General features: G+C 47.4%; 1 protein-coding gene across 3 annotated transcripts in view; it reads left to right on the top strand.

The window, feature by feature from the left end:
• Window positions 1–18,970, top strand: part of MLEC (malectin) — a 32,720-nt gene extending 13,750 nt beyond the window's left edge. Inside the window, exons 1-5 of one of the 3 annotated variants that reach the window (XM_011948543.1) lie at window positions 4,228–4,688; window positions 11,249–11,427; window positions 11,985–12,161; window positions 12,256–12,313; window positions 13,475–18,970. In XM_011948543.1, coding sequence (XP_011803933.1) covers window positions 4,466–4,688; window positions 11,249–11,427; window positions 11,985–12,161; window positions 12,256–12,313; window positions 13,475–13,704 — 867 coding nt within the window. In that variant the 5' untranslated portion in view covers window positions 4,228–4,465 and the 3' untranslated portion in view covers window positions 13,705–18,970. Of the gene's footprint in view, window positions 1–4,227; window positions 4,689–11,248; window positions 11,428–11,984; window positions 12,162–12,255; window positions 12,314–13,474 lie in introns of those variants that run through there. The other 2 variants (XM_011948545.1, XM_011948544.1) reach the window with 2 other exon arrangements.
• The last annotated feature ends 279 nt before the right edge of the window (window positions 18,971–19,249 follow it).

The raw sequence follows: 19,249 nt of genomic DNA, 5'->3' as shown, positions 1-19,249 counted from the left end.
TCAACCTCCGCCTCCCGGGTTCAAGTGATTCTCCTGCCTCAGCCTCTTGAGTAGCTGAGATTACAAGCATGCGCCACCATGCCTGGCTGATTTTGTATTTTTAGTAGAGATGGGGTTTCTCCATGTTGGTCAGGCTGGTCTCAAACTCCCAACCTCAGGTGATCCACCCGCCTCGGCCTTCCAAAGTGCTAGGATTACAGGCATGAGCCACCATGCCCAGCTGAGACTTTCATTTCAGAATAACAATCGGTTGAGTGCCTTGGCTTGTGCCAGGCATGAATCTGTCAAAAATAAAATCAGATTAAGTTAAAATTTCAGGAGTTAATTGTGCATACAAAGGAAGAGTTTGTGAATCGGGAGATTACAAGATTGGCAAGAAATCGGAATTGACAGCAGTTGTAGCACAAGAGGAAGCATTTTGATCCTTTTCATGATTGGCTGACATATTTTTTCAAAGACAAATAGAGCTGTTTAAGCTGATTTGTCTATGGCTGATTGGTTTAATTCTGTGGAATCATGCTAATAAGGGAAGAAAACTTATTCTTGTGCTTTATGTTTAGAGTTAGCATTTTGGAAAATCAGGTGCTCAAGTTTTGGTTATGTGGCTACGGTGGTTGTTCTCAGAGTATCTAAACAATTGTTTCAGCTCTTATTTATCAATTCTAATGACTTTATTATACGCATTACCACCTTCTCCTCCTCTTCTTCATGTGGTTGTATTACCTTCTTTAATCCTCACGTCTGCCCTCTGAAATAGAAACTATTCCAGGCCAGGTGCAGTCGCTCACACCTGTAATCCCAGCACTTTGGGAGGCCAAGGCGGGTGGATCACTTAAGGCCAGAAGTTCAAGACCAGGCTGGCCTAATGGAGAAACCCTGTCTCTACTAAAAATACAAAATTTAGCCGTGCATGGTGGTGCATGCCTATAATCCCAGCTATTTGGGAGGCTGAGGCACAAGAATTACTTGAACCCAGGAGGCAGAGGTTGCAGTGAGCCGGGATCATGCCACTGCACTCTAGCCTGGGCAACACAGTGAGACTCTGTCTCAAAAAATAAGTAAAATAAATGATTCCAGTCATGTGCCACATAACATTTCAGTTAATGATGAGCCACATACACGATGGTGGTCCTGTAAGATTATAATATTGGCTATATATAGGTATATATATATGTGTATACATATATGTGGTTTTTTTTTTTTTTTGAGACAGGGTCTCACTCTGTCACCTAGGCTGAAGTGCAGTGGTGTGATTTCAGCTCACTGTAACCTCTGCCACCCGGGTTCAAGCGATTCCCCTGCCTCAGCCTTCTGAGTAGCTGGGATTACAGGTGCACCCCCACCATGCCTGGCTAATTTTTGTATTTTTAGTAGAGACAGGGTTTTTCCACGTTGGTCAGGCTGGTCTCGAACTCCTGGCCTCAAGTGATCCACCCACCTCAGCCTCCCAAAGTGCTGGGATTACAGGCATGGGCCACTGGCCTGGCCAATACTGTTTCTACTGTATCTTTGTTTAGACACACAAATACTTACCATTGTGTTCAACTGTCTACAGTATCCAGTAAGGTAACATGCTGTATAGGTTTGTAGTGTAGGAGCTATGGGCTAGACCATATAGCCTAGGTGTATAGGAGGTTATCCCCACCCAGGTTTGTGTAAGTACATTCTGTGATCTTTGTACAATGACAAAATTGCCTAATGATGCATTTTTCAGAACGCATCCCTGTCATCAAGTGATGCATGACTGTATCTCTACTTCACAACTGAGGAAACTGAAACTCAGAGAAGTCCATCACTTGCCCAAGGCCACACAGTGGGTAAATGAGACTGGGCATGGGATGCAGGCAGCCTGTCTCAGATCCCATGCTCAGATCCCGTGTGCTGTCTCCAGGGTCTCGGAATTTATGTTTTACAGAAAGGACAGCCTAATTCATGAGCAGCTGGATCTCAGAAAGACAGCCAGGCTCCTTGGTACAAAAATGGGCCCAACCATGAATGGCATCCGAAAGGCCCAATAACAGGAGCTAGCCGGGTATCTTCTTCACCCTCTGGGGTGACCAAAGACACGACAGACCGAGAGAAGGCCTTTAGAGGCCTCCCGCAAAATTTAATCCATTTTTGTGATTGTTTCTCCTGGACTAGACTGCCTTGAGGACGAAATAAACATGAGCTCCTGGTGGCAATGCAATCCGTGAGTGGTACATGGGCTCTGCAGGCTAACTGCCTGGGAGGGAGGAAGCCCCATCACCAATACTTGTGTTTCTGTTCCCCATTTGCACCACACCCCTCCTTTGAGGGTAACTGAAGCCTCTGAGTTGTCAAGATCCTAAGAAGATGACAGTTTGAGAGAGAGAAGAGTAGAATTAAAAACCCCAAGAGGCCAGGTGTGGTGGCTCACCCCTGTAATCCCAGCACTTTGGGGGGCTGAGGCCGGCTGATCACGAGGTCAGGAGATGGCGATCATCCTGGCCAACATGGTGAAATCCGGTCTCTAATAAAAACTTGAAAACTAGTTAGGCGTGGGGGCACGCGCCTGTAGTCCCAGCTACTCAGGAGGCTGAGGCAGCAGAATCGCCTGAACCCAGGAGGCGGAGATTGCACCACTGCACTCCAACCTGTCGACAGAGCGAGACTGTCTCCAAAAAAGAAGAAGAAGAAAAAAAAAAGAAACACCTTTGACAGGAAACATGTCTATGGGAGGAAGTAAGGCCAGATACTTGCAAAATAGGGGGGAAAGTGAGACCGGGAGGGAACACTTCCAAAAGTTACCCCCGAGGGGTCTGAATTTGGGGCCAGGGGAAGGAATTTGGGTGCATTCAGATCCACCACTGATAGTCTGTATTTTGGCACCCTGTTTTGTTCCTGTATAGCACTTATCACTGTTCTAACTAAACAATTTCATTACGGGTTGTGCAAAGTCTGATTCTCATGCGGGACCCCAGGTGTGTTTTTTGTTTATGTAGTTGCACAAAGCTCGTTGCCTAAGTAGCAGGTAGGATTATCAGATAAAATATAAGAAGTCCAGTTAAGTTTGAATTTTAATAAACAGTGCATTTATTTTAGTATAAGTGGGTCCCATTTGCTTATCTGAAATTCAAATATAACTGGGCTTCTCATACTTTATCTGCTAAATCTGACACCCTAGTAGTAAGGACTTGATACATTTTTTTCCTTTTAGGAAGAATTTCTAAATCGACCAGTATTTATGGTTTTTTTTTTTTTTTTTTTCGGGGAATTTATTTAGAACACAAATCAGGTGATTTCTAAAATGTACTCATTTCCTACAATAAACATTTTTTTTTTTTTTTTTTGCCTTGACCCTGCCCTACACTTGCGGTGCGACCCTTTGACAACATTCAGTCTCTTTCTGGGCCTCAGTTTCCCCATCGGAAAAATGGGAATTTGAACAGCGACCGAAGCGCAGGGATCGCCAGTGTGGCAGAGAGCTCCGGCTGAACTGCGAAGCTGCAGGGAGGGAGCCCGGGCCGTGTCTGTGCGGGACGGTCCGGGCCTCCAGTCTGCGCACCGCCGGCAGCCACTCCCACCAGCGCCTAGGGCGCCCCTGTCCCGCCCCTACGCCAGGGAGGCCGGCCAGAGGTTGTCGCCATGGAGACGCGAGCAGCCTGGCGCCCCCACGCTCACAAAGCCACGCGTTTCCGCTGCGTTGGAGCCTTCTCATTGGACGGCCGTCTGGACGCTACCACCCGCCCCGAGCCCGCTAAGGGGAGGGGGCGGGGCCTTATCCTCGTGGGACTTGTTCCCTGGAGAACTGTGTCCGCCGCCTCTCTGGGAAAGCATGGGTCGTCTCCCTCACGCGGGGAAAAGGACTGAGTCTCTTAGGTCTGGAGAGTGTCCATTGCTTCTCCTACTAGAATTTATGCTCACGCTTCTCCCTGAGAAAAGAGGGGGCGGGAAAGTCGGTCACGCCCCCTCCAGAGCCTATTTGGTCTCAAGAGCGGGAGCACCGGAAGTGTTGGCGACGTGTCAGTGCGCCCTACCCTAAACCTTCCTCCCCAGGCCACCTTTCCCATTCAGCTGTGGGATTCCGGGGCCGCCTGGGCGCTGCACCCGCCACTTCCGCATCGATCCGCCGCTTCAACCGAACTCACTCCCTCTGCGCGCGCTCCATCTCGTGCCCGACTGCTGGGCCGGCGCCTGGGAGAAGCCACGCCCTTTCCCGCGCCTGACAGGCAATGAGCGGGCGCTTCCCGGCGGGGTGGTGGGTAATTAATGAGGGCCGGACGCTGATTGGCTGCAGGGTCGTGGCCGGGGGCGGGCGGCGGGGGTAGGTTGTCCCTGAGGTGGGAGGCGGTACCCGTGGCTGAAAAGAAGGAGGCCTGAGAGCGACATGTCCCCGGCGACTCAGGCGGAGCGGTTCGTGGCGCTGTTTTTCTGAGTCCGGGGTGGCCTGGCAGCCGGCCGAGAACGAGGGTCGGCGGGGGCTGCCCCCGTGGTGGTGGCCGCCATGCTGGGAGCCTGGACGGTTGAGGGAACCGCTGTGGCGCTCTTGCGACTGCTGCTGTTGCTGCTGCCGGCGATCCAGGGACCGGGGCTCGGCGTGGCTGGCGCGGCGGGGGCCGGGCTGCCCGAGAGCGTCATTTGGGCGGTCAACGCGGGCGGAGAGGCGCATGTGGACGTGCACGGGATCCACTTCCGCAAGGACCCTTTGGAAGGCCGGGTGGGCCGAGGTGAGAGTCCCCCTGCCGAGCCGCGGGATCCGGGGCCTGCTGTGCTGGGCGCAGCCGGCCGGGGGCTACGGGCCCCGAGCCCCTTTCGACCCTGGGGCCGCGTCTCTGGAGCGAAGTTTCTCTCTGCAGCTTTCTCGGGGCCCTGCTCTGAGCTCAGGGCCTGGCACTGGCTCCAGGGTACCTAGAGTCATACAGGCAGAGAGTTGGCGAGAAGTTAGTTATATTTGGATTTCTCATCCTGCATTTTCTCAACCCCTCACTCCCATCCAAGCTGGGAGAGAAATGACGAAGGCTGCCTTTTGCCACCTCCAGGCCTCGCGGGTTGTAGGTCATGGGTGCCCCTGCCTCTCCTGTCGAGACAGTTCTTGGGAGATTCTTGTCGACCCAGGAATCGGCCGCTTTCCTTGCCCCTTCTGCAGGAGCGGGGCTTGATTCTTAGCCAGAATAGGAAGGAATCTTCGAAGAGGATGGGCCAGGAAAGTTTGATTGTAGCCTGCTCCCCCGCCCTCTTTTCGAGCGAAGAATATGTGTGCTTAAAAGTAGAATCTGCAGGCCGCCCCCAGAGGGTGGTTCTATCGAAGCCATCCTGCACGTGAGGCTGGTGGCTGTGGGTGAACTGGGTCAACCAGTGTAAGAACCCGAATGGTCTCTCAGAGAATGCTTACAACCTCCCCTAGGTGAGCCTGAGAGTTCTAATTCCAGCTTAGGGGGAAAATGATTGTGATTTGTTAGGCAACAGTAGTTTTTAACACAGCCGTTCCCTTCCCAAAGTTAGTGTGTGTCAGAATTGCCAGGGCAGCTGCTTAAAAATGCAGATTCCTAGTCCCCACTCGAAATCGATTATAGTAGATTGAGCTTTTTTGCTGGGACCCAGGTTTCTGCACCAGGGGCTTCTGATGTAGGTTGCCCCAAGACCACTGTTTTGGAAGATCTACTTTATAATCTTTGTTTCTTCTGTTGGAGGCATTGGAAAACAGGTTTCAGAAGGAAGTTCTTTGCTTCGTGTGTTGGAAGGAGATCGACGCTGTATGCTGGGTTCAGAGGCAGCCAGATTGGCAGTATGCCACCTGCAGACAACCAGGAGACAGACTCACTCTTCACTTTCTCTCCCTCTTTTTCTGCGATGCCCAGATTTGGCTCTTGCTTTTACTAAAGGAGTTAGTTCTTCCCAAGTCGATGGCAGTGTCCTGGAGTTTGTTATACTAAGGAGTTTATTGCCTTTCACACATGTGAGGGTCTTGGGACACAGGGCTGTTTTCTGAAGTTCTATGTTTGTCTTGGAATTTGTTGAGCCCTGGCATGTAGATCACAGTAGCCTAGGTTCAGCTGACTCAGGGCTCCAGTCTTTAGCAGCAGTAACAGCAGCCAAAGCCAGACTTCATAGCAGGAGGTTATTATTACTATCTCTATCCTGGACCCTTCCTCTTTCTTCACGAGTGTGGGCAGGGAGGAAGGAGCCCTTGAGGAAACTAGACTGTTTGTGGACTTTGTCTCTTGAGATAGCTGTGGTGAGGGCACTGAGCGGATGGTTTCTTTTCACTTAGCAGATACCAGGCCTTACATTGGTTACATCGTCCTATTTGTTTTGTTGTGCAGAGGATAAAGCTGAGTAAGACCACACAGGTTTAGTTCCCAGAAGCTGACCTTACTCAGAAATTCTGGTTTTAATTTGCTGATGCAGGTGGTGTGTGTGTGTGTGTTTCTTTGGCCTGGTCAGCAGTCAGCCAAGGTCTCTGTCCTTGGGTTATTGGCTCATGGTTGCAGTTCCTTGGGAGGAGTTTATTGTAGCAGGTAAAATTACATGAGACCTACCAAAGCTCGTATGTACTGGAGTCCTATTTTGGACACTGGCCCTTGGGGCATTGTATAAATGAAGGTTCCCTGCTATGGTTCCCCTCTCCATTCTACCAATCTGGGTAAGAATTGGAGCAGTATTAAGGCATGGATGGGGAATGGGAGGTGGTGTTTGTCAGCTGCAGTTTGGACCAGCTTGTTGCAACATTGCACTTACCAGGTTCCTGAGAAAGGCATTTTGCTGGCTTTAGATCAGGGCTGAGATGTGCGTAAGCTTGCACTCTCAGGAGGCAGCTCTCTCTATACTAAGGAGTTAGTCGCACCAAGGAAAGTCCAGCTGTTCATGCTGCCTTTCTTCTGGGCCTGCTTGGATAAGGGTGTGCCAGGTATTTAGAGACCCTTGCCTCGTGCAGCTATTTACACTGATTGCAATAGGAACTGTATGCCTTATTTCTTTTCCCACCTGCCTGTGATATTGTTACCAGCATGCTGAGAAAAGTTGATTTTATGTTGAATGAATTCAGGTATTTGTTACCAAGTTAGTCCAGATAAGGGTTTGGCTTTCTTTTGAACTTGCTGTTTCTGTATAGTTTCTTTGTAGTTCAACATTCTTGTAATTATGTGTGGCCCAGGGCACGTAGTGGCTTATGCTTTCAAAAGCAGTTCAAAATATTTATTGAATTTCATTTTTGCCTTGAGGATAACTAGTGCTTACAGCCTGGGAAAGGCTTTTTCAGCCTGTGTGCTTCCATAGATGGGAGCACCACTACAGAAAGTGGTGGTTTAGAAGCGTTCACATTGGGGTTTTGGTATCAGGCACATTCCAGGGGTTTTATTTATTTACTTAAAATTTTTTATTTTGCTTTTTATTGTAGACACAGGGGTCTCTCTATGCTGCCCAGGCTGGTCTTGAACTCCTGTCCTCAAATGATCTTTCCACCTTGGCCTCCCAAAGTGCTGGGATTACAGGCGTGACCCATTGCGCCTGACCATGTTCCAGATTTGTAACTTGGTCATTCTGAGTTCCTCTTCACTCTGACTAGGAAAAGACCTAGTTATTTGACCTGAGGGCATAGAATTTTGCTTGAATTTAGGGAAGGCTATTTCCTCTTCACAGAAAGATACCTGCTAAAGTTGCTCAGCCTTGAGAAACTTGCTTTGCATCTCTGAGCCTTGTTTTCCTTCTCAAAAAAAAAAAAAAAAAAAAACCTCTCATGCTTTAGAAATCTCTGATAAGGCTGTAAACGCTCCTGTCCAGAGTAGGTTAAAGTGTCTGTCACTTTTTTTTTCCTTGATGACCTTTTACATGGAATTAAAAATAGGGCAGAACATGGCTCCAGAGGGGGAAAAAGCTGGCTGGGTACCAGAGCCTATCAGGTTGCTAATGCTGTAACCGTAAGGAAGACCCTTTCCTGGGCTGCCTTCCTTTCAGCCAGGGAAGGATTTGGCTTTGGGGAGATAAGAGCTTGAAAGATGGGATGAGAGAGGAGTCACTGCTGCCTCTGATTTGCTCAAAGCCATGGGATTTGTTTAGAATTCTCTACCTCTACTGTCACCTAACAGGCAGGCTTCATCTGCAGGCCCTCCAAGTAGTAGAAGTTCACAGGGAGAAAATTCAGGTCCCTGAATCCCTGGGTTCCCTGTCTCAGCCCATTCAGAACAATTCTTTAGGTACTGGCCTCACTTGAGAAAGAAGTGATCCAGAAGAACAGTCTAGTGAGCAGGAGATCTGAGGCAGGGGGGTAGGGAGTGACGCTAGAGCACCAAGGGGAGCTCTACAGCTGTGTTATGGAGGACAGGCTTCTGCTCATTCTGGCTTTCCCGCTCTTGTGGTTCCCAGTTGCAGTTTTCCAGTTAGTTTTATTACTTCCTTTTCTTTTGATCCATTCCCTAAACTCCCTTAAGTGGAGGCATTTATTTAGTGCTTATCACGTGCATATTCTTGCCTGGCTAGCATACCCTTGTTTCTGTGTCTCTCTCTGTGTGAGGCATTGTATTGAGCTCTTTATACGGATTGTTTTATCCTTACCACAATGCTGTGGGATAGGTGGTGTCCCCATTTTATAGGTGAGAAAACAGACCTAGAGAAAACAACTTGTTCAGCGACACTTTGTGTCTGTCTTTTCCTGAACCCTGTGCTGAATTTTCCAAGGAGTCTAGTTACTACATTGTCTAAAACTAAGAAAGAGCAGACATAATGTAGGCCGTTCGGCCCCCTTCCTTTTTGGTTAACTGAGTTATATTATGCCAATTGCAGCAGTATTCTGACTGTCTACTTCATTGTATTTTAGAGAAATCTGTTTCGCTGTGAATGCATAAAGGCTAAGGAGGGAAGAAAAATCCTTATTTGCTGCTGCATCTCTTGGGACTCGGGCAAATTCAACTTTGCATGTGGCAGATCTCTTGGGAAAGCCACTTGGGCTTTAAAGGGAAATATTTTAAAGGTAATTCCAAGGTTGTTAAGTAATTTTTATTCACATGGTTGAGTTTTCTTCGCTGTGGGACTGAGACTGCCACAGATTACATTACTGTCAGTTTCTCACTTTTTCCACTTGGCAAGAGAAAAAAAAAGATTCGGCCTGGCGTGGTGGCTCATGCCTGTAATCCTAGCACTTTGGGAGACTGACGCGGGTGGATCACCTGAGGTCAGGAGTTCAAGACCAGCTTAGCTAACATAGCGAAACCCCATTTCTATTAAAAATACAAAAAATTAGCCAGGCGTGGTGGTGTGCACCTGTAATTCTAGCTACTCGGGAGGCTGAGGCAGGAGAATCCCTTCAAACTGGGAGGTGGAGTTGCAGTGAGCCGAGATTGTGCCATTGCACTCCAGCTTGGACAACAAGAGCAAAACTCTGTCTCAAAAAAAAAAAACAAACAAAAAAACTCTCCGCACATGCATACAATTTTCTGTGTATCTATAAATCAAATGTAGTTAATGTTCCAGATGTGTGAGGATCACGGTCCTCATGGAAGAAGGAAATTCTTAGAGCTCAGTTGGAAGAGAAATAGCAGTCTTTCAGTCTTCATAGGTTTGTATCCCAGGGCAGTGGTTTTTCGAGGTTGGAAAGGAGGGGGAACATGTTAGCAGTACATCCTTTGTATGCATTGCTCAGTTACTCTTCTTTGATTTCTTGAGGAGAAATAGGAAGAAAAAAGTCTGAAGACAAAAGTGCAATGAGTTTCCTGTTCCATTGTCTCATCGGTCCATCTGATCTCGTGGCTAATGTCACTTACAGGAACCGTTAACAGTTATGTTTATTTTTTTGAGGTCTTGACCTCAGCCACTGGGTCTTTTTGTTAATCTTTTACCTTTTGCCGTGTCCTCTCCCTTGTTGGTGATTCAGAAGATAAAGCTCTGGGGATGACAGCCCCTGGCCGTCTCCCGAAGGATCGAGTTGCCAGATGTCTTCATGGTCATAGGCAGTCTTGAAATCTTAATTTCATGCGGGAGGAGAGACTACATGACTGCTACATCTGTAGCTGGGAAAGTATATTTATGGAGCACTGGAAAGCCTTGCTGTGTTTATAGGATAAAGGAGTCAGGCTACTCTTGGAGGAAGCAGAACTATTTATCTCTGAGACTGAAATGTGATATCTTATATTTGCACAAAAAAGATTTGGCCTGGCGCGGTGGCTCATGCGTGTAATCCTAGTGCTTTGGGAGGCTGATGAGGGTGGATCACCTGAGGTCAGGAGTTTAGTTTGTTGTGCGAGAGGAAGAAGAAAACATACATACAACTGTCTTATACCAAGGTTGGGAGAGGGCCAGGGGCAAGAGAGGTTTTCTACTCTTCTGATACTGACCCGAGGTAAGTAACTTTTTACTTTTACCCTCTCTCTTTCCTTGTCAGTTTGTGAAATGTGAAAGGTGACTCCCCTAGGACTTGGACATCTTAGGCCGATTGTCTTTCCCTGCAGGATGCTCTGGTCTTGTGGACAGAATGGCATGACTTCACTGCTTTGCAGGCACCTCGTTCATTGTCATTTGTTCATTCAGCAAACTGTATGAGTGGTGACTGTGCCAGGTCCCGTGCTAGGCACTGGAGGTGCAGTAGTAACTTTTTTCTCTACTGTTGGTTTATCTAAGTGAATGTTCAAGTGAGTAGGTGAGGTAGAGTTTTGTGAGTCTGTGGGAAGTAAGGAAATTAGCATCACACCTTTCTTTTGTATGCCTGTTTTTACCAGCTTTGGAACTTTTTAAATGAAAATTGTAAAAAAAAATGCAACAACTAAAGCTGGAATTTTATTAGTAAGGACAATAAAGAATGACTTTTGAAGCAGATATCCTGTTTGTTTTAGACTCTGGGCTTTTCTGAATGAGAGAAAACATTCTTTGAACTTGATCATCTTGTATGGAGTTCCTGGCCATCCCCCTTGTTTTAGGAGGTTTCTCTGAAGCCCTCCCTCTTGGAGAACCAGGCAGCTGCAACACAGCACTTTCTTCTGATAATGAGTTAGACTTGTTCTCCATAGAGTCAGGGGGAAAAAGTCATTTTATTGTGCTTTTAGAAAGTTCTGCTCTGAGATTTATAGGGGCCATTGGCCTGCTTAGTGTTTAGTTTCTTTCATTTTACTCTTCCATAGTAATGGCTGTACGATTCCTGCCTTTGTTGGAGCTCTGTTTGGAGCCAGGTGCAGAGTGGGTGGCCCCTTATATGGAGAGGGTTATTAGCATTGCCCTGGAAATGCCTCTGGCTGTTCTGAGGTCTTTGCTCTTCCTTTGTGTCTTGCCTCTGATGTGCTTTCTCTTTGTCTTTTGTCCTCAGCCTCAGACTATGGCATGAAACTGCCAATCCTGCGTTCCAACCCTGAGGACCAGATCTTGTATCAAACTGAGCGGTACAATGAGGAGACCTTTGGCTACGAAGTGCCCATCAAAGAGGAGGGGGACTACGTGCTGGTCTTGAAATTTGCCGAGGTCTACTTTGCACAGTCCCAGCAAAAGGTGAGGCCTAGTCAGGCTGCTGCTTGACCAGTGGGACATTGCTGCTCTTGGACAATCCACTATTGTGGGGATAGAGAGTGTGAGAGCCTCTCCAGAAAGGAAGAACAGATGAGCTCTAGAGAAGAAGCACGTTCCATAGTCCACAAGGCTGCACTTGCCTTGGGGGTTAGTGACAGAAAGCAAAGCCAGAAGCCTTGTTTTGGCAACTAACGGATCCTGTTAAGGCCCTCCTGGCTACTTCCCTCCATGGTTTGCCACACTTTCTTACTTTTAGCCTTACTTTTCCTCTGTCTCTTCCTGTGAATTTCCTTCTTCCTATGCTAAGCTTTTTGTTTGTATTCTTTGTTCCTTAAAGCCAGTATAAGACCTCCTGGGCAGCGAAGGAATATGGCTTTGATTTGACCCGGGTTAAGGATGCTAGCCACCCTGGATATCCAGACCCATCATTTCTTAAATTATTTTTGAACTTGAAGCCCAAAAGGGTGCATGATGCCCAACTGCTTGAAAGGATGTAAAGCTGATGGTTTTGACATTGTTTCCTTTTCTTATCCTGGAAGGTATTTGATGTACGATTGAATGGCCACGTCGTGGTGAAGGACTTGGATATCTTTGATCGTGTTGGGCATAGCACAGCTCACGATGAAATTATACCTATGAGCATCAGAAAGGGGAAGCTGAGTGTCCAGGGGGAGGTGTCCACCTTCACAGGGAAACTCTACATTGAGTTTGTCAAGGTAATTCCCCTATTCTGCCCATTGCTGAAGAGAGTGGGTACACGGGAAGTTGTTTGCTGCTCTGTGGGGTTGACTACTGTTTCCCTTTTCCTAGGGGTACTATGACAATCCCAAAGTCTGTGCACTGTACATCATGGCTGGGACGGTGGATGGTAAGTTGTGTTTTGACCTGATTTTTTGACTTGGGTGGAAGGATATGGTTGAGGAAACCCTGGGGAAGTAATTGAGCTGATCACTATTTTGGAAACGCTTAAAGCTAAATTGTAGGGAATTCAGAGTCCGTTGCATGAGGATGAAGTATAACGTGGTGCTAGCCACAGGCTTTGGAGTCAGGGCTACATATATCTTGTTGCTGCCATTTAATCAGATGTTTGTCGTGGATGGATGTTTCTAATTTCCCTATAAATTGGGATTAATAATGGTACCTATTGGTGTACCCTGACCTTTGCAGTCATTTGGGATCATCTAAAACTTGTCCTTATTTTGTTTGTTTGACATCTCTTTCCTAGGGGAAAAAAAGGTAAAAGAAGGAGTCCTGTAGGGTTTTGGTATGCTCGGAAAGATTCCAGCATTGCTGGACTGCACTGGGACAAAACTTCCTTTATTTATGTCTCCTTATCCTTGGGATCAAGTCTTAAAGTGTATCTCTTTCTCAGGGTTTAGATTCTCCTGGCTGCCAGCATCTCAGGCTGATTTTTGCAGAGAAAGCTGCATCTTTGCGACATTTCTCCCCCATTCCACCTCTGTACCTTTTCCCAACTTATCTTGAATGCACTGAGGATTTCATCCTGTTGTCTTGATGTCCTCCAAATGGTGATATTATGACATCTAGGAGGATGGATGTCTTACCACCAAACAGATCTGTGTTCAAGTCCCTGAGGAGGAGGCAGGACAGAGGGACAGTGTGTGCTGGGAACCCTGAAAACTCTGGGTCACCTTTTCTTCAGTTGTGGTGTGAATCAAAAGGGAATGTGGGCTTGTGGGAGGAGGCGGGATTTGGAGAGGTTAAAGTTTAGGCATCGGGTCATTGTCCCTGTCCAGTCTGGTCATCTTGGGGCTCTGTCAAAGTAGAGCAGAAGGTGAGACAGTGAGCCTCCCTATGAGCAGGGCTTTTTCTACTTCCTAGTTAAATCTCAGGCTTTTACAGGACTCTACTGTTCTGTAGACCAGAGGCTATTTCTGCTACTTCTGGTCTTTTCTCTGGACCTGGGCTCAATCACAGGAATCTCTTTATTGTGGCTTATTTGCTGCTTTTAAGGGTCTGTCTTACTTACATGCTATGGATCTTAACAGTGTTTTCTTCCTTGTGTTAGATGTACCAAAGCTTCAGCCTCATCCAGGATTGGAGAAGAAAGAAGAGGAAGAAGAAGAAGAAGAATATGATGAAGGGTCTAATCTCAAAAAACAGACCAATAAGAACCGGGTGCAGTCAGGCCCCCGCACACCCAACCCCTATGCCTCGGACAACAGCAGCCTCATGTTTCCCATCCTGGTGGCCTTCGGAGTCTTCATTCCAACCCTCTTCTGCCTCTGCCGGTTGTGAGAACAAATGACCATCCTGAACAGGGTGGAGGGGTGTGGGAAAGAAACCAGCCATATTGGTTTTGGTTTCTATATTTTTCACAATGATTAATGAAAAAAAAAACAAAGACAAAAAAAAAACACCAATTAAAGGAGACAAAAAGAGGCAGAGCGAGTAGAGAGCAGCCCTCATTCACCACCTGGTCCCAGACCTGCTTAGGTCCTCGTCCTCTCTTTGTGGCTGGCCCCCAGCCGTCTCTTTCCTCTTGAGGATATTTAGGATAAACTGGATCCTTCCTGCTTAAGGATCCTCATTTGTACACCTAGTGGAAAGGACTCTGAACTCAGAGGAGTCACTGTTCCTTTTTTTAGGTTAGAAATTAACAGCAGGGAAATGCCATCTTACTACCTGAGACGACCAGCACTGGGAGTTAGGTATGTTCTGAAGTTATGTCTAGATAAGACTTCAGATGTCCTGGGATTGAAAGAACGTGTGTGAAGGGGTGGAAAAGTAGGGAGATTAAAAAAAAAAAGAAAGAAAATGCTTCCTTATCTGGAAGCCTTTCTGGATTAATCCAGTGATGGTCCCACCTTTAGTGTTGAGCTTTGTCATTGCTTGTCTCCCTGGCATGTGCTAGTTATAGACTGTCCGGCATCTAAGACGATTAGGTTATGTTGGGTCCTCAGATCACCTCTGACTTGTTACCACAACAAATCATTTTGATTTCAGTGCCTGTTGGGGACTTGATTTCTTCTCAGTTTGTTTGTTTGTTTCCTTAATCTGGCTCATTTGAAATTTCTTCTCCCTCTCAATCATCCCACTAAGTTATAGCCAAGAAGGGAAGGAGACACAGGGATTTGGGGTTCTCTGCTTGAATGTCTTCTCCTTTACCACCTTACCTTGTTGGTACCTCCCTCCCTGGATCTCTGAGCCAGCAGCCAGGAGGACCTGACCCAGCAGTTCTTTACTGGCCCCTTTGCAGGGTCTTGCTGCCAGGGGGCAGGGATGCTTTCCAGCCTGCAGCAACAGAACACTTGACCTTAAAAGTCTCTTCTGGTCTTTGGATTAGAAAAGGCTTATGTTAGCATAGCTTAAGAGCAACCTCAGAGACTTGAGCCCTACTAAGTGACTGACCACTGTTCAGAGTGTCTGGTATCTGATGTTCATTTATTCCCATGTTCTTGTGTGTCACAGTTCAGCCAGTTTTGGTTTATGCCTAGAGCTACTTCAAGGAACTAGACTAATTAGCTATATAGGCCCAGTGACGCTTCTTATTGGTCTTAATAGTATGCCCCTCCCTCCCCTGTCCTTTCATTTCCCTGTCCAAGTAGCAGTCAGGTTCTTGGTGTGATGGGACTGAAAGAATTCCAGTCAGCCAGAGCCTTGGCAGCTCTGAAGCTAACCTTAGCATCTAAGTGTCGGTCTTGAATTCCCTGAAAACATTTCTATAGGAAATGAAGCTTCCCTGGTCCCCTCCTTTCTGGTCACCGTCGTCCATTTCCCAGTTAGGGCAACAATGAAGGAGGACCCAGTCAAGCTAAAAGGAATTTTGTGGATGGGAGACAGCAGGATTAGCTTCAGCTTGGGCTGGAGCAGTCAATATAGGATCTCAGGCCAGGCCCATTTTTCTAGAATGTGTTTAATTTTGAGTTTGCTTTATTAGATATATTTTTAAGAGCTCTATATATTTGAACTGCTCCTTATGTGACAAAATAGGTAGCTCTTCGGCTCATGTCCTGGGTTTTGGCTCTTTAATGATTACTCCAGGCCAGCATTTAGTCATTTGAGAATTGTAGCCTGTTGTTTTTGCTGTGACTTGGGTCTCAGTGCTAGAGTATTGAGTCAGGCAGCTGGAGGGTTGTGGCCTGAGGCTGCAGTCAGAGGTACACTTCCCGTAGTGCTTCACACAGCTCCCCTGCTTCTAAAGGATAAGGTATTGTAGCCTTGGTCTTGGGGACCACCTGCCTGCGGCAGTGGACATCCTAACTAAATAGTTTTCTGGCAGTAGCTTTGGTTCCTGTCCCGTCGAAATTCCCCAAAGCCCTGGGCCACTGTCATTGGATTAGTCAAGATGAAGGAGGAGGACTGGCTGCCTCCATTTTGCCTTGTTTGTTAGTTTGCCTGGGTCTGTCTTAGGAAGGAGGGGGTCCCGCCTTCCACCTCAACACATCCCTTCAGTGACTCAGAGTCTCAGAAGGAAGCCCTGACTCCTGGGGCCATTTCCTAATGGTACTGTAAGCCAAGCAGCCTTGCTCCTGCCTCTGTTTCCAAGCCCACCCTTTTCCCCTGAGCTCAGGGTTAGGGATGGGCGCTTTCCTCTCTGGTTGTGTCCAAAAGGAAGGAACATCTTTCTATGGCTAACAAAAACTAAAGGGGAAGTGAGGAAACAGGAAGAAGTATGGTGGGGGCTGGGGTAGACTCCCCTGGAGCCAAGCCTATCCAGTTAACAAGAGCTGCCTGGGGCTGGCCACAGCTGGCTCATGATGCTGAACTTGAAAGTGTTTTTGTTTTTGTTTTTGTTTTTGTTTTGTGGCTCCTCCAAGATACAGGTACATGAAGTTTAGGTTAAAGGGGTGGGATTATTTTTATTTTTGTACTGTATGTGTCAAGAATTACTCTGTTCACCTTTTGCTTTTTGCACTGTTTGTTCCCCTATCTGCATTTTGAGCTTAGTGCTAGGACTGAGAGGCTGCACCATAGGGAATGCATGGGAGGTGGTGCGGGGTACCAGTGAGGGGTGGGTGGAGGAGAGGCCCGGGCTCCTCTACTGGATCTACGCTCTGTCCTAGGTTTTTAGACCCCACTGAGCCCAGCTGGCTGAAAACTAGGACAGTCAGGGTGAAACTTCTTTTGCCAGAAGTGTGGCCTGAGTTGAATTTCTGGGAGGATGATGCAGATGTCTGCTGCAGAGATTGGCTGAGAGTTCTGCAGTCTAGCTTTGAGGCCAGTTGGTCTCTAATCAGACTTTTTTGGGTCTCACTCATGCTTACTGAAACATCGTGCCAAGAAACTCTGTGGGATTTGTGTCCCTTAAACCAGATTCATTTTTCTGAAAAATCTCCATTGTTGAGGAGAGGCTGTTCAGTGGACACCCTGAGTTCTTATCACTGGGAAGATAGTTTTCTTCAGGTGTCAATGGCGTTAGACTCCCAGGAAGACTAGCCCTGCCTACAGGGCCACCTGTTGGTTTGAAAGTGTGTTCGTGTTCTCTTGCTGTCACTGCCTAAGAGCTACTGGGATCACGTTAGCGGACACTTAGGCTTTGATGAGAGGGCAAAGTTTGAGTTAGGTTTACCTCCCCCGTTCTGTGCCTGGGAACTGTTTGGTCCAGCTTTAAACTGTGGTTTTGACTTATCTCTTGGGAGAAGCTTCTGTTTTAAGGAATTTCTCTTCCTTCTTATCCTGCCTCTAGCCTCTCCTGGAAAGGCCTGGCTATGGTTTCTAAAATCTCAGCTGAGAACTTCAGAAAACAGCAGCAGTATTTTCCTTTCCCTCGTGCTAACATCCCTTTCCCTAGAAATTGGCTCACCTTGGGAAACCCAGGGAAAGAATGAGCAGGTTCTCTGCCCTCCCTGGGGGTCGGGGGAGGACCTACCCCGGTCAGCACAGTGCCTTTTCCTCTCCTGCTCTGAGCCAGGGTGGGGCATTCCCTCTAGATTCAGGTCTGGGCAGGGGTCCTATAGTCCCTGCCATGGGGCTGCTTCCCTGTCCCTTCCCTCCCCTTTACTGGCCTACTCTGGCATAATTCAAGTGTCTTCTTGCCTTGAGGATCCTTAATGGCATCAAATGGCAACATGGAATATTGTCCTCCATGCCTCTCCAAAATGACCTAGGAGAGTAGGTGAGCTTTCCAAAGTGAGAGACGAATCTTTCTTTCTTTTTTTTTTTCCCAAGGGCAGGATGGGTATGCTTTGGGCCTTCTTCTGTGGCCCCGGAGGAAGGAGAGACTGAGGCAAGGCAAAGTGATAGTACACTGAAGCAGAACAAGAAACACCCAGGAACCGTTCAGAAATCTCAGAAGAAATCTGCTTCTCTTCGATGGAAAGATATAATTAACGATCAAAGAACTCTAAGAAAATTGCAAAAAAGCCTTAATGTTCAAGATTTAGAAAGATCAGAGCAATTTTTCTCTTTCAGTCCAAGCTATGACTCTCTGTATTTAAACCTCTCCTGGGGCAAGAGGGCTAGATTTCCTCATTTTCTTATGAGACTAGATTGGTACCAACAGATCCGCTGCCTAGTGAGGGCGGGTTTCTTCTTTGCATCTGTGTGGCTTGCTTCCAGTCTGGCCTGTCCTTTCCAGCTGCCTTCTGTCTAGCTTACTATGGGGGGCCAGATCATCTTGATAAGAGCAGATGATTTGGGGACTAGCTAGGTTGGCAGGAAAAGAGCAGGATGGATCTCCTGGGACGAGTTCCCCAAGGAGTATAAACACAAGGAGCCAGGATTGTGCTGGCAGCCAGGGAAACAGTAGCGCCTGTTTGAGTTGGCAGAGAGGGCCTTGGCACCTCTTGCATCCAGGCAGTCTTGTGAGATGGGGGCACATAGCACTGGGGAAAGCAGAACTCCATTCTCACCTCTATTTTGAGCTTCAGTGCTTTATTTCAGTATGAGGAAAAACAACAACAAACTGAAGTGCGCTTTCCGTCCTTTCAAAGGACAACTGTTGGGAAGGGAGAGCCGAGTTGGGAGATAGGAGGGGAGCACTGGCAGGGAGAGACATTCTTGACTCCTCTCTTCCCTGATGTGTTGTGATCCAGGGAATGAAAAGAAATTTGACCCTGGATTGGTTCTCTCCTTGAACTTAAGGAATGTTACCTTTTCCTTCCACGAAGTTCTCCCAGGATAGGACCAGCTGCCCATTCTGAGCTCAGGGCAGCCTCTTCAACCATTACTGACCTAACCTGGCTTGTCAGGAAACCAACCCCACCTTCCACATTGGGCCTGGCTGTTCTGGTCTGTACCACGTACTGGAGGGAAAGCGTCAAGTTCTCAGCCCTTGTAGCTTCTCTTCTAGTTTCCCATCCTCTCTCTGTGGAGGCCAAACCAACTCTTTGTCAGTAGCCACAACATGTGTTGACAGCGGCACAGTGAGATATAATTGACGAACTTTGAACCTGGTTGGCCGGGGAGGCTGTAGGGGTGGATAGAGCTGGCTTTCCTTCTGGGCTGTCTCCATCTGACCCTACCCCTTCCATGTCCCACCCCACTCCCACCAAAAAGTACAAAATCAGGATGTTTTTCACTGTCCATTGCTTTGTGTTTTAATAAACAATTTGCAGTGACACTCTGTGTTGGGACTGAATTTGAACTTGATTACAAAGCGCTGAAGTGATGGGGTGGGAAAAAGAAGACCCAGGGGTTCACTTGGCTCTGAAGAATTCTCCTGTGACGAGGCTGGGGACTGTTGTCCACTTAGCTGTGTGTCTTTTGCTTTTCTTCTCTCTGGGATGTTTGCTTAGGGGAATCATTCTGTAAAACCCTTCCTGGTCATTTCAACTAGCAGCACATTTAAGGACAAAAAATTTGTTTTCATTTTCACTGGAACAACTAGGCACGGACTGCC

Source organism: Colobus angolensis, unplaced genomic scaffold, assembly GCF_000951035.1.
Source record: "Colobus angolensis palliatus isolate OR3802 unplaced genomic scaffold, Cang.pa_1.0 Scaffold28, whole genome shotgun sequence".
Classification (NCBI taxonomy): domain Eukaryota; kingdom Metazoa; phylum Chordata; class Mammalia; order Primates; family Cercopithecidae; genus Colobus; species Colobus angolensis.
This window is presented reverse-complemented; position numbering and strand designations above follow the sequence as displayed.